The sequence below is a fragment of the Hyaena hyaena genome, unplaced genomic scaffold, assembly GCF_003009895.1.
Source record: "Hyaena hyaena isolate Hyena2069 unplaced genomic scaffold, ASM300989v1 scaffold_64, whole genome shotgun sequence".
In the NCBI taxonomy this organism is placed as follows: domain Eukaryota; kingdom Metazoa; phylum Chordata; class Mammalia; order Carnivora; family Hyaenidae; genus Hyaena; species Hyaena hyaena.
The window spans coordinates 1,548,799-1,564,629 of record NW_024080698.1 but is presented as its reverse complement, the minus strand read 5'-3'; the positions used below and the strand labels follow the sequence as shown (position 1 = coordinate 1,564,629).

The 15,831-nt window shown below is 35.3% G+C and overlaps 1 protein-coding gene across 1 annotated transcript in view; it reads right to left on the bottom strand.

Moving 5' to 3' along the window:
- LRPPRC (leucine rich pentatricopeptide repeat containing) overlaps positions 1-15,831 on the bottom strand; it is a 109,882-nt gene that overhangs the window by 48,853 nt on the left and 45,198 nt on the right. The window contains exons 15-23 of the mRNA XM_039232411.1: positions 14,811-14,838; positions 13,029-13,086; positions 11,830-11,936; positions 11,534-11,611; positions 11,147-11,191; positions 10,680-10,793; positions 9,523-9,653; positions 8,730-8,815; positions 7,094-7,301 (exon numbers count right to left, since the gene is read on the bottom strand). Coding sequence (XP_039088342.1) covers positions 7,094-7,301; positions 8,730-8,815; positions 9,523-9,653; positions 10,680-10,793; positions 11,147-11,191; positions 11,534-11,611; positions 11,830-11,936; positions 13,029-13,086; positions 14,811-14,838 — 855 coding nt within the window. The remainder of the gene's footprint in view (positions 1-7,093; positions 7,302-8,729; positions 8,816-9,522; positions 9,654-10,679; positions 10,794-11,146; positions 11,192-11,533; positions 11,612-11,829; positions 11,937-13,028; positions 13,087-14,810; positions 14,839-15,831) is intronic.

Here is a 15,831-nt window from a genome sequence, read left to right as displayed (position 1 = left end):
GGGTGATGAAAATGAAATACATGAAAAAGTCTCTAACATCCACACAAATAGGTGTCTATTCATAGGACTTATGAATTTCAATCCCACTTGATAAGTACTGCATGCAGCTTTGGCTGTTGCCATGGGACAGATTCCCAGAAGTGGTGATGAAAGGTGGATTATCACAATGGCTGAACTCAAGGACCTATCGGTTCCCTCTCAGTTCGAATTCTCTAATGTGAGGTTCTATGAATTTGAGCTTACTAGATTCATCAACTCAAATGTTTCACATCAGCAGAGAAAATCATCACGTGAAAGTACCACTTTTATTAAGCAAAATGAAATCAGTAAGAACAGCAAAACATGAAAAGGAAAAAAGGTGGCACTTCTTTATACCCAAGATGTGGAACAGCACTTTATCAGTGTGCTTCTAGGTTCCGTGATCTCATGATTCTGTGATCTCCTTTATACACTTTAAACCCCAGAACAGATTTAAAACCCTACTCTAAAATAACAATAATGTTTCGAAGAAATCTTGTTGATAACATTAATTCTGGATCCAAAACTGCTGATTCTATGTTTACTTCAGCATATGTTCATAACTCTGAAAGCTTTATATACAATCGTGTCACAAATTTTTAACAGCCCATTCCTGATAAAAATTTAGCCACCACTGTCACAAACCTCAAATAATGCTGAGAAAACCAACTCTATAACATATTGGTATCTCTAAAAACAAAACAAAACAAAACAAAACAACAACAACAAAAAAAAAAAAAAACAGGAGTGGAGCCTGGGTGGCTCAGTCTGTTAAGGTTCTGTCTTCTTCGGCTCAGGTCATGATCTCACTTTGTGGCTTCACGCCCCATGTTAGGCTCCATGCTGAGAGTGTGAAGCCTGCTTGGGATTCTCCGTTTCCCTCTCTCTCTGTCCCTCCCCCACTCAGGCTTTCTCTCTCAAATTAAATAACAAAAAAAAAAAAAAGGAAAAAAAACACCGTAGCTATGACTTTTTTCAATGACTAGACTCTCCCCCAAAATATTTCAATGAAGTACATAAAGCAATTTTCATTAATGAATACTATCAATAAGCAATCATTTAAAAACTTTTTTTCATTGATACAAATTATAAGGTTTACCAAATTCTGTGAGTTTATGAAATAAGGCAGAAGAAAGAAATATTCTATAATTCTACATTTTAAGAACAAGTATCTAAGATAGGCTGAGTCCAGTAAGTAATTTGAACATTTAAAAGAGAGTTTTATTTATCAATGTGAATGGACCCAGCCCATATTAGAATTCACTCTAGAACCTCTAATTTACTTTTTTCAAAAAATGTTTTATTTATTTTTGGCAGAGAGATAGAGACAGCGTGAGCAGGGGAGGGTCAGAGAGAGAGGGAGACACAGAATCCAAAGACAGGCTCCAGGCGCTGAGCTAGCTGTCAGCACAGAGCCTGATGCGGGGCTCGAACTCATGAACCGTGAGATCATGACCTGAGCTGAAGTCGTACCCTTAACCGACTGAGCCACCCAGGAGGCGTCCCTCTAATTTACTTTTTAAAGGAAGACGACCGAACATAAAACTACTACAAACTGTAATTTTCCATTATTACATGGAGAAATATCCAAAATGGCAACCTGGAAGCTCAGAGAGCAAATCTGTTGTCACCTTTTGTTTCAGTCATTATTATGGAATTAAAGTATGTTATAATGTCACTGACAGATGAACACACACTGGACATACATTCATATGAGGCATCCACCGATCACAAAAATACCTTCCCAAAGATACTAGGAAACAAGGCACTCTTAAGTCAAATTCCTCACTATACATTACTGTAAAAATCACAAATGCATCTCCTACAATCTCGTGTTGCTAGAATAGTAACAATGATCTATTCACCTATCAGTACCCTCAAACTTAATCTCCTTACTTAGCGTAAATAACTTTCCAACCCAGAGAGTACACTTAATTTAAACAACAAAAAAGGGACAAATATTGATTTTTAATTGGAATAAAGTGCTTTGACATTATGCATAAAGTGTTCGTGAAGTGGCAATTTACCTAAAGGGCTTACTGACTGAAAAGCTCTCAAAATCGGAAATCACTAGAGAAAAGGGGAGTCTGGGGGAGAAAAAAGTTTAAAAAAAGAAAAAAAACCCACTTCAACACTCTAAAAACAAACTATTCCATAAACCTGAAGCGTTGTTCAGTGTGGAAAGAAATCAATTCAAGAGAAACCATCGTCCTCGTAAAAATTATTCTGTTAAGCGACCCAGCCTTTGAAAGAGCTCAATGTTTTTTTTCTGTTCATCATCTATAAATGAGGAATCTTCAAGGAGACTGGTGTTGCAATTACAACTAATCCTCCCCAAAAAATTAACTGTGTTGAAGGCTTTGTAATTTCCCTAGGTACAATTTAGCTGTCACTTACTTTAAAATTTACTCAAACATGCGTTCCGAACAGCACTAACTTCACATGTCAAGAGCTTTCCAGCCAATTGAGTCTAAACTGGAAGTCGGTGTTAAACAACTGAATGATTAGACAAGATAGCTCATTTCCCTGCTCTTTTGTTCAGAATAAAATGCCACGTTTACATTATCAGGCTCAACAGGATTTTCTGACAGAGGCAGAAAAAACCTTACTGAACACTGTCCGTACGAAGCACATGAAGCCTGTCATTTACCAATCATCCTTCAAAAAGCAATAGCCATGAATGTAACTTAATTACGACCCAATGATCCTTGACGAAAAATCATCTTATCACTGTCCTGTCCCCCTAGGGCAAATGAACCACTTTTGTCCTTTGGCACTGATGATGCTAAATTCTTAATTGCAATAATGGAGTAAAAGAGCCAAACCTCCTTAGTTTCCTTTCAGCACATACAGAGTTTTCCTCTAGAAGGCAAGCATTCCCATAAATAATAAAAGTATCCAGTACAAACAAAGATGCTAAAATTAAAGGGGAGCGAATATGACAGAATAACCAGCATTTTAAAAAGTGTATTTCCCATTTACATAACATTCTAAAGTGCACCAATGAGTTTTCAAACTTTTATTATTATAGGTTCATCTTACAGAAATTGTGACCTTTATGAAGAACTCAAGATTAACTTAGCAAGAGTTCTGGAAAGATTAAATATACAAAGTCCATGATTCACTTAAATGAAATACATGTGGGCATATACAGATTATGGCACAATCAGCACAGAAAAGTCCTTAATGGAAAGCAGAAATTAAAGCTTCTTTGATCATTTGCACTAAATAATCCAGTTAAACAGCTTCAGATATTTTTTTCATATGCAATGAATCCAAAATGGATAAGCTGTAAGACAAGTGAATCTGAAACTACATCATACAAATTTTTATGCTTTTAAACCTAATGTCCCAGATTTTATTAATTTCATTTCCTTTACCATGGCATAAAGACTAATCAAAAGCTCTTTTAACCTATCTTAAAGCATTTCTTTCTTCCTTAATAAGGAGGAGCCAGACCATCTTCCAGAATCGGGCACGATTTCAATGAAAAGACAAAACTTTTTAAGTTGTTACCCAAAAATTGTTTAAAATGACATTCATCTGGACTACATGTAGACACGTGGCTTATAAAATAATCCTAATGTAAATGAAATACATAAAGGTTTTGTTCAACTCTGCCTATTTTCCCATTCAATGTATTATCATTTTGATAATACAAAAACAGATTAGTTAACCAACTTCTTTACAATTTTCCAAACCTGTTATTACTTTGTATTTCTCTTTGCAAATAAATGAAAACAAAGTGTACTGTTTCCCAACACCCATAAACCTTTTTATGCATTTTCCAAGTAACAAACTGACACAGGATTACTTCCTCCTGTGTTTTATCTAATGCTGGAAAAGTCAGTTTCAAAATTAAGATCTTACTGAATCTGAAAGATCATCTTCCTAAAAAACCCAATCTCACAGATTTGTTCCAGAATTACAATATAGAAGTGATAGTCTCTTTAGAGTCTTTGCAGTGGCACTCCAAAATCATGCTGGTCTTTGAATGAAAAGATGAAGATCTTATATGACGTTGTGAAACGTGTTTCATAATTTTATCTCAAGTCTGAATAAATAAGCCTTATTCTCTAGATGAGCTCACACCTGCTGAGGTCAATTACATGATATTATTGAAGATTAAACAAATCTAATCAAATCAAATACATGTGGACATTTTAGCCAGCTCGTGTAGTTAATCCTTGTACTGCTCTTGTCATGATTCTGAATTAATTAGTTATGTTCCACCGGTTACAGAAAACACAATTGAAAAAAAGTTTCAAAGACAATTTTTTCCTCTGACCTATCCCTGAATAGAGGTGTTAACTATTGTTTCCTGCAATTTTATGAACATGAAATCTCCTTTATCTTCTCCTGACTACTCTCATGACTTATCTGAAACAGTCAACAAAACCTTTTTATGATGATACACTGAAAGATCTGTCATGGAGACTGCCTCTACAAAGAGCAAAACACAAAAACAAAAACAAAAACCACACACATCAAAATAGTGGGTAATAATCTCTCTGTGTATCTGAAAGTAATAAATCATAAAAGCAAATTTATACTGAATACATATAATATATACTAATACACTAAATATACTTTATATTTACATATAGATGTATTATTTACATATTACATATTTATTATATAAATATATATTACTATATGAACATATGAAATACAAATAAAAAATACTAAAAATAAAAGCAAAAAATAGTATTTAGAGTTCTCTAGCCCAATTAAGAGGGACATCCAAATTTTCTTGAGATCTACAAATCTCTGACTATCCTCTATAATCAGAAGCAAGGAGCACAAACACTCCAGGTTAACATAGAGATCCCATGCTACTTCCGTTTTCCTGTGGGTAAGCTCTCTTTGGTTCATGAGTCCCATGTGCAGACCTCTTTCAGAAAACTTTCATGTCTTCTCTGTCTCCAAAGTATTTCTATTTGTAAGATACTTTTCCACCATGGCCTCGTGTTCATTATTAATTATTTTATTTTTGCCCAGTAGTGGAGGAGGGCCTAATTCTTCTGGGCACTGGGCCCATTTCTTTCAACTCCCTAAGCAGAGCTTCACATGTAATTTGCAGAGATGGGTCTCTCAAACAATCAAAAAAATTCTAGTAGGAAGCATATTAATTATAGGATTTCGATATAAAGTTGGCTGTGAACATGAGAACTCGGTAACACAGTAATTGTTTGAATCACTATTTCTTTAAAAGGATGTAATGCTGAGATTGTAGAGGTTAAGATACAGCCAATCATCTAGCTTGATAACCTGTATCTTGATTGGATGACAAATTATTTCATGAAACATATATATGCTATGTATGTATGTATGTATGTGTGTGTATATAAATATACATACACCTACATTTCCTAACATGGGGCCAAGATGATTTTTATTCCCCATTTTAAATTCAGGGGCACCTGGCTGGCTCAGTGGGAAGAGCATGTGCTTCCTGATCTTGGGATCATGAGTTCGAGCCCCACACTGGGTGTAGAGATTACTTAAATAAATAAAACTTTAAAAAAAATAATCAAATTCAATAGTAAACCATCCATTAAATTCAACTGAATTATACCCTCTAATCAATAAAGGAAAATTACCAGAAATTTGGGAAGAATATGAGAACCATTAAGATGGATCTTTTATTTTTCCTGGCATTGATAGGGCAACATCTATACTAAAATCAGAAAACTCCCATACACTTTTTGTTTCTTAATGTTATTTATTTCTGAGAGAGAGAGGCAGTGTGAGCAGGGGAGGGTCAGAGAGAGAGAGACACACACACACAGGCTCAAGACTCTGAGCTAGCTGTCAGCACAGAGCCCAATGCGGGGCTCGAACCCAGAAACCGTGAGATCTTGACCTGAGCCGAAGTCAGACGCTTAACCAACCGAGCCACCCAGGCGCCGCCCCCATACACTTTTCTTGATGAGCAGTGACCAATATAAGAAACTGCTGAATCACTATATTGTACACCTGAAACTAATATACCTTTATGTTAACTATAATGGAATTAAAATGAGAAAATTGGAAAATCCCAATCACAAAATAGGCAAATTAAAAACTGCATTAAACCATGAAAAAGATGGGCGCCTGGGTGGCTTAGTCGGTTAAGCGTCCGACTTTTGCTTAGGTCATGATCTCGCAGTTCGTGGGTTCGAGCCTCGCGTCGGGCTCTGTGCTGACTGCCAGCTCAGAGCCTGGAGCCTGTTTCAGTCTGTGACTCCCTCTCTCTGTGACCCTCTCCTGCTCACGCTGTCTCTCTCTCTCCTAGAAATAAATAAAAAACATTAAAAAAAAAATTAAAAAAAACCAAAAACATTAAAAAAAAAAAAACATGAAAAAGATGATAAAGAGGAAAGATCTAAGAAAGTTTTTACAAAGGCAAAAAAGCGAAAACAAATGCAAAAGGAAAAGATACAATAAAGGGTGCGTAGTAGTCTTACTCATTATGAGAGAGCAGGGTTGATTTTTATCATGTGTATTGCAAATAATACCTTAAGTTGTGCATATTAAAGCGTAGCAAATGATATCCAATGTAAAAATTTTCAAACTAAGTAAACCTCACCCTATCAACAAAATTCATCTTTCTCCCCCAAGGCAGAGACATCTTCTACAGCGTTTATCAAAGCAAGAAGAACCGTACCGGCACATGCTACTAAAATTAACTACTATGTGGAGAAAAGGAGAACCAGAGGGACGCTGCTACATTATCACTCAAATAACAGTCGTGATGGAGAATCAAAAGCCCCAGAGAATCCTTCCTTCTTATATTAATAATTAACACCTCTAAGGCTCATCACTGGAAAAAATTAGATTCATTTTCATGCGGTATCATCACATGGCCCACAAAAAACTTCAGCACAGGCCAATCCATTGAGAAGTAAGCCATAGGGCCCCGGGGCTGCTGGTCATTTTAAAGGTCACCCAGCTCAGAATCATCCTCTTATTTGTGGAATATACCATCTCACGGTTCCACAGCGCCACAGACTATTTACAAAGCATAATCCCCAAACGATGAGACTCATTATTTGAATCCCAACATTTAAAATTCACAATTCAATTAACTTACTTTTCCAGATACAGAGTGACCAGTGGGGAACTTAAGGCAGTGGATGGTTTCATTAACCCTAGAGTCATGATGGCTTCGTGCAACTGTTTTACTGTTTCGGTTTCACCTCTTAAAGCTGCGCCATTCAGGATGTGGAAAAAGGACAAGACTGTTGCATCTTTGATAAGAACATCCTTCTCTTTCATCTCCTTTAGAATGTTAATAGCATCTACAATGAAGTAACACAAAAGACCCTTAGGTAATTTCATGTAGGGAAAACAAACTGCTATTAAAACAGCATTTCAAGCCCAGCAGGAATGTAAATTCTAGTGTATAATGCCGATTTCAAGTTAATTACTACTTGCATTTCTAAACGAGACTACAATTATAAATCCACAATAGCATGGTTTTATCATTTCCCTGCAACTTTGACTACAAATTATAGATAGGGACTGTGTGCCCACTCTGCACCACGTAACCCTGTACGGTCTGCCCTATAGCTGTAAGATCCTCCTAAATGGAGGCTTTTATCGTTCAGAGCTAACATCTGCTAAATCACATCATTGTTTCTTCAGCAGATGGCTTGTCAGGAGGCCAGATAATAAAGATGTGTTTACACTGTATATACAGCCAGACTAATGGTCTGATACCGATAGGGCCTGTTTGCTATGTCGATACTAATTAGCCAAGCAGAGCCAATGAAAGCTTTCCAAAAGACTGCATGTTAATACATTAGATTCATTAAGCTTCATTAGAAAGGCAGAAACAAACATTTTAGGATATGGAATAAGTGCATTTTTATAATGTTGTTCTTAATTATTGCCCAGGCAAAATGTTTTGACCGCTTTACAAAAAGTGATTTTTAAAAAGCAGGCTAATCCTTATAAAGAGTTTTCTGTGTTAGAAGGACATCCCCCTCCCCAAATCCAAATTCAATGTTCAAATCAATATTTCCTCCACACAGTTTTCACTATAAAATTTTAAAAAAACATATCTTCTCTAGAAATAAAAAGGAGAGGAAGGCTAAAAGAAGGAAGTTTCAAAATAAAGCCGAATGAGAAATTTAAGAAACAAGCAAACAGTAAGAATATATGATCAAGTGTAAGTAATTAGGCTCAGTATTATCTCAACAACGGGAAAATTAGAGTATGCCTATCAGTTATATAATCAGCAAGGCTTTCCCTGCAAACTTTTAAATGAAAACTTATTACAGTGTATCCATTTTCTGTTAATGTTATTAAAAGTTAAGACAAAGACTGCTACAAAATTCATATTCTTAAATAAAGGTTATGTTTATAGGTTTTACGTTCAGCCTTCAGACGTTCTCAAGCAAAAACAAAGCCATTAGTGCAGGCACAGAAGTAAATTGTGCCATAAGTCATGATCTTCAAACTCAATCCAAACAGCAATGCTAATAAAAACTAGCTGTAGAAATGCAAAAAGCACTGAGCTGTGCAAATGTAAATGACAAGCTTGCCAATCCATTAAAACTAATGGCCTACACTGTCCACGCAGCTCTGGATGGATTCACATGCAAATTTGTATGCAAAGTGTTCAAGCACTTTGCAGGACATGATATACCATTAATATCAATTCACATGTTATTCCAGTGGCAAGATACTTGCATCACCTATTTCCTTTATGTGCCGAGGCTTACCTTGGAGCTTGCCATGTTTTCCCAATACTTTCACAAGGCCTACATACTTGCTGGTGTCAAGGACAGCAGAGGGGTCTAAACGGTCACTGAGAATTAAAGGCACATTTATGTTATGTTAAAAGTTGACTGTGCAAAGAACTGCAATATCCATTTTATCACATTTCAAAAACTCCTCAGTTGTTCTGAACTGTGAACAGTGTAGGCCTCTACATTTCCGTGAAGGTTTATTTTTGAAGCCACATTCAAATTCACAAGTAATTTATATTCAAAGTGACAAAAGCACTAAAAACCTAACACCACATGTGTATTTCCTCATCCCATCTGCAAATGTTACAAATGAAGGAATTCTTTGCTTCGTGGCACTTCAGGTGATTCTAACTTTGCCACAAACACTGAAACACTCAAAAAGACATCATCTTTAATTTAAAAATCTATCGGGACGGGAAACCAAAGATACCTGAGAAATGGACAGAATGCTGTCCACCCTACAGAAGAGAAGGGGGAATGTTAATCCTTATAAAACAGTTACCCTCACCCCTGTTGTGATATGCAGCTGTAGAATAATCAAGGAGGAAAAACCCTTGGCTTTCAGGAATAGCATGTCTTATTGTACTTAAACAAAGATTCCTTGCTGAAAACAAGCCATAATGAATCAAAGGGAGTCATATTATGAAATTTCAGAAACCACTGACAAAAAAGAGGTTTTGAAAATTACATTCTATAAGAGCAAATATTCAATTTATACGATCCATGAAAGACTGACTGATGATCTGTTCTAGGCCAGGGTACTCACAATTCTTGTTTCAGGTTCAATGCATCTTCTGCATTGTCATGTCGACAGCACAAATTTATTAAAGCTGCATAGCCACCAACAACCATGTCCGATTCATACTTTGCTTTCAATTCAAGAGCTTTTTGCATGTTCTAAAATAAAAGACAGAAGGAAAAAAGAAGGAAGATGCTATAAAATGATACAAAAGTAAAAATGTAAAATCTCTAGGTTTAATACTCAGGAGTGTAGAGAAAGGTAATAGCACCTTAAAAATGAATGGATTCAGGGTTATTAATTTCACCTTGCTCCTTGGTGTTTTTATTCACCTTTCAAAGAGCAGCCAAGATGCATATGTAGGGGTTAACAGATTTGTTATATGTTGACGCAAAACGAGCCGCTATGCCAAATCTGATGTTTTAGCTCTGTGGGTGCTGTACTGTAAGATGTCCAAATTAAATATGTACCAAGTCAGTCCCTACTCACAGTCCAATTTCCACACATAGAAATGTATATCATTCCAAAGCCCTTCACAGTCTACTTTACTATCCAAGTGAAGAAATATTTTACAATCCAACAGTACCATATTATTATAATCTTAAACTCAGTTATGCTTTTTTCCCCTAAAAACACAGGCACACCACCAAATCGTATTGAACTAGAAACTGAAAGAGTCGAGTGATATACCACAAATTGCAGACACACACTAAAACGAACACAAAGTACAGCTGGACGCCTGCTGGAAAAATGCAACAGACCCTTTATCTCAGAAAGAGCTTTTTTCCAGCAGGAAAATGGAATTTCAATCCCTGCATTAACAACCTAGTAATATTTGACTTGCAAATGACTACCGCATGTATCAGTTGCTTGACAATCTAGATATGAGAGACCGGAGCCATGGCTTGAAAGGACATTTGGCATGTATGATAAACCTATCACGGCTGTTACTATCATTCACTTTGCAGATTATCATAAACAAACTACAGCAACCCGAAAACATGCCATTCAAGGTGTAGCTGAAATTAGTTAACCTTTCATTTAATTGCACTCTTCACACATGACGTATAATAATCAATCGTGAAAATCATAAATAGTATATTTGGCTTTGCTGACTTTTATCTACAAAGAATTTTTTTTTTTTTACCTTAATAGCATATGTGAAATACTTAAACAAATGTTACCTCTTCTGAACAAAGCACTAGTATGAGTTGTTTTAGGACGTCTCCTATAGGTTGATTTTCAGCTTTTAATTTTTCAAGTGTAGACTCCAAAACAGATGATGTAAGCTGCATAGTCTATAGGAATGGAAAGAAAAGAGAAGGAAAGAAATTTACGACAAAAAGACAATGTACCCCTTGTTACTCTTTCCTTTAAACTGACCTTTCCTAGATATCATAAGTGCTATCACGGATATTAATCTGGGGGTCCGGATGTGGATGGACCCCAGGGGTTTTTGAAGTTCCTGAAGTATATATATATGAAATTTCTTAGATATGCTGATTTTTTTGAGATGGGGAATAGCTGCTTACCAACTTCTTAGATATATTCTGATGACAAAAATGTTAGGAACCATTGTTTTTATAAGCATACAATCTAGAATTCTCATTAAATGTGGTGGTTATAGAATCTACTCCAAAAACCTACTTACTTTTCGAGAGTCTATCTTCTCTCTTTCAACCAAGACATTAACATCCTAAAATTGAGATTTAAATCAGAATTAGAAAACACATGGAAAAGTGTATCAGCGAATGTCACAAGCAGATTTTAGAAGTTTCAGCTCATTTTACTATTTTTCATCTTTTCAAAATGTTCCAGAAATTCTATTCATACTTCATCAACCATCGTATTTAATGCTTTAAACACATTCTTCAAGATCTATAAACAATATTTACCAACCATCGATGAAAAGCCTTACTTTAATGGTTGCCTTATAAGTAACCGGTTTTTGTCCAAGAGCATCATGCTTAAATAAAATTTTAACATGCTTTTATATATAAAGTAAGCATTTTTAAAAAGTTTACTATTTCGCACACACCTTAATCAATTCAGGAACATGGTAGCTATCCAGTAGATTACGAATGCCTCTGTAGATATTTTCAGGAATTTTTACATTCTGTGCAAAGGGAGAGGAGGAAAAAAAAAAAAACACCCTGAGTTTTAGACAACCAAACTGAAATTTGTCTAACAGAAATTATCTCAGACATAATTTAAGTCCCCAACTCGTGTATGTCATTGAGAAGTGGTCTGGTTGTACTTAAAAGCAGCAATTTCAAATCTAATAGATACATGTCAGGCAGGACAGGCATTATATAGCAAAAAATGAAATGGTACCATCTCCTTCAGCTGATGGAAGTATTGTCTCAAACGCTCCTCCTTGGCCTGTACCTCTGAGTCACTCATGCTGTCAATCAAGTTATAAAGAAAATAGCCAACAGCTTCTGTGGAAAAAAACAAGAGAAAGCATTCCACTAAAATTACTGAGACTGTCATGTTATCAAGATTAATTTATAAGAAATCATTTTGGTGTGAGATGTCACCCTGATGAGAGGCTCTGAAATGGCAACAATGATCACTGAGGCATAGAGATTATGTGGTTTGGGAGCACATATCTAACTGGTGAGTGAAAGGAATATTAATTATTTTCAGACCGAGTGACAGCTTTTCAGTACTGAATCTTACTTCAATCTATTTTTTTCCACCACTCTGTGACAGAAGTGGTCCTGCCCAAGGCCTTACCCCTTTCCTGTCCAAATCACAAGTAGTAAGAATAAATAAATGCCTTGTACACATTACTGTACTAATTTTTTTGTGGGCAATATTTAGGGAACACGTAAAATTACAAACGGCTGTTAAATGTTGAGTACAGAAAGTTAAATAATTTTAATAAGCAGATACAGTAATCCTGTGGAGAGCTGCCTATTAGCCAATGAAAAACCAAGATTAACAAAGATGTTTTGTAACAACAGTAATTTTCCTATGCGTTCAAGCATAAAATGTATAGGGCCATATGTTAATATCTAGGATAGAAAATCTGAACTTTCAAGAAGGGTACCTTCTTAAAGAAAACCGTATATTCTAGGCTTCATTATATGGAAAACAACAAAAAAAAATCATTAAATGTCAAAATAAGGCATTTTGGATAATAAATTATATTTAAATAGGAATAAGTCTAAAGAAATCTTTAACTATTTTACAAATTTAAAATTAACTACACCTTCAAAATATTAAAATAACAAGCACTAAGAATACTGGTTTGTAAGCTTATTTGGTAAGTGCTGTTAAGAAGCATTTCCTCAATGTCGAAAAAGAAAAAAGCCTCCAACTCTGTCTTTAAAAAAAATTATGATGATAAAACCAAACACCTCATAGAGCTCAAAATGTTGTGGTTATCAATATAAAGATTTATAACCAAATGTTTTCAAATTTCACTTTCAAAAAGGAAATGTTTACTGCTGTAATCCTTCTAGCCCATCATTACACAGAAGAATGGATTTGTGGCTAAGTTACAATCATCAAAATTGAAACGCTACCCGTTGGTCCTGGAGGCTCCTGGCAATAACGTCCATCCTTGTACAACAGTTCTGTTATCTGGTAAGACAGAAAATGCGCGCATTGCAGCAAGAGAAGCAAACAAGAACAAATACAATCTGAAATTGAATTCTTGAAATAATAAAACCTCTTCCCAGTAAGGTATTATTCTATATCACAGTAATTCAACACTACCCCACCTGCCAAGGAGATTGTTTCGTTTTTAAATAATAGATCTTTAAAAAGAAAAACAAAACAAATCCACATTGAAGGAAAACTACAACATTTCATGAAATGTCACTAAGAAACCCTCTAAACCGATTTGTTTATATATTGTTTTCAATAAATTGTTATAAACAGGAAACAGCTTATAGGAATTACCAACCAATACTATTTCTCATCATGTTCTTTTTGGTCTTGTTGACACTGGACCAGTTTCCTCCTTTTAAAAGTATTACGGAAGTAATAAAGTAAAATATCCTGGACCCCCTAAATGGCTGAGGGTTTTTTTAGTGGGTTTTTTTTTTTTTTTTTATTTCAATGACATTTTCCCAGTCATTTCAATGGCATTAAAACCAAAGGGGTCAAGAGCTCTGATATGTTTGTTCTCAAGGACTCCTATCAGCTGAATGTACAAACAAAGACATACACAACCCTTATTCTTCAACATTAGTTCTGCAGGCAAACCCAAAGATGTACTTCATGATGAATATGTGGTTACAAAACCGTTCGTACTGACCTAACTTTTGGACACAGTATTTGACTCTACATCCTTGGGCTGAAGACAGAGTTAGGAATTCTGAACTACTTTATCGGTATTCTGTGACTGAACTTATTTGCTCTTAAAATACTGCCTGGCACATATTATAAGTGTTGACAACTCAAAATGCAGTCACTTCTACTACCGTTTATTTACTAATATAGAAAATTAGGCAAAATTGGCCACATCCCACTTTACTCCACCATATAAATCGTGCTGCAATTCGAAGGATGGTTAATGTAGAAACTAGTTAAAAACAAAGTAAAATCAAACAATTCTCACCTACAAACTGTTTTTTCACTAACACAGACATCTATAGAGGACAGTCAATATATTTTACCAGAAATTGTAATTTATAGACAGACAACAGACGTTAGCCACGTCTGACACTGTATTTTGAACAAAAACACATTTCATGAATAAACCACCAAAAAAATCTTTCTAGTCAAAAAATACTTTCTAAATATATAGATGCCAATCATAAATTACAACTGATTGTATAAATACTTAAAAGAGAATTAAAGGAAATTTAGACTTTCAAAAATATTTAAATTGGAAATTCCAGTTAATGATGTGCATTCTGATTTTATGTAGCTACAAATGCTTCTCGCAATTCAGCACAAGGATAACTGTACTTCCTGCATAAAGGCAGTTAACTTTTTAAAAAACTAGCAATTAAAATTGATCTATATACATCATTCATATACAGAGACACAAATGTACATATGTCTATGTAATTTAAAAACTAATTATTAAATCTGTATACCAAATGTCACTGCAAGAGTGTTAACAGCTGACCTTTGGAAAAGTTGAAAACCTTACGAAGACTTTAGGACGAAGTCAAGGATCGCTTCAATAATCAATTTCAAGCTCTAGGAAGACAGTTTTAAAAACTACCAATTTCAAGACCCTAGAATTCATTAATTTATAATAATATATCGTAAATATGTGAAGCTATTATAACTTTTGCTGTTAAAAGCTTTTTAGATATCACCTTATGAATTGCATTATTAGGAGTACTTACCTTGCTCCAAAGATTAATATCCACAGACCTGCAGAGGGCAGCAAAGGATTAAAAATACACCCAGAGGCTTAAAAAACATTTTAAGTTAAAGCACACTAGCAATTATTATATGCAATGCATACAGATAAAAGCCATAAAAAAGGTAAATGAATTTTTCCAAAGTTAAGTTGAATTTTCAGGACAAGATAATTTAGAAAGGCTAACTCATTTGGATTATCAAAATAACAATTAGTTTGAATAAGAATCATTAAGGATCATCCCTAAATCTTTGCATCCAAGTTTGCAAGAGCAGGATATTTGTATACTCTCGAAGCATCTGCCCACAGACTGCTTATTACTTATAACAGTAAAGATAGAAACCATATAATGGAGACATTCGACATCTTCACTAGGTGATTAAAATTAGCCTAATGAGATGCTGAGGGACATTGTGTGATTTTTATTTTTTATTTTTTAAAAAATGTTTTATTTATTTCTAGGAAAGAGAGAGAGAGAGAGAGCGAGAGAGAGAGCGTGATCAGGGGAGGGTCAGAGAGAGAGGGAGCCACAGAATCTGAAACAGGCTCCAGGCTCCGAGCTGGCAATCAGCACAGAGCCCGACGCGGGGCTCGAACCCACAAACCGCGAGATCATGACCTAAGCGAAAGTCGGACGCTTAACCGACTAAGCCACCCAGGCGCCCCGACATTGTGTGATTTTTAGATTTAACTCCCTGAAGGCAGAGTAGCATGCCAGTGGTATTCCAGGCAGGAATGTAAAACCTAAATTAATCACGGGGAACCATCGTAAGGAACACTGTATAAAATAACTGGCCTGTATTTCCCAAAACTGCTAATGTCCTAAGAGACAAAAGTTGGAGAAGTGTTCCAGATTAGAGGAAATTAAAGACAAAAAGACAACATCCACCCCTGAAAGAGCTTCGTGAAAGGAGGGGGGAAATATAATAAACAAACAAACAAATAATACTAGAATAACAAGAGCCATGATAGACAAAAATATTCCATCAATGTTAAATTTTCTG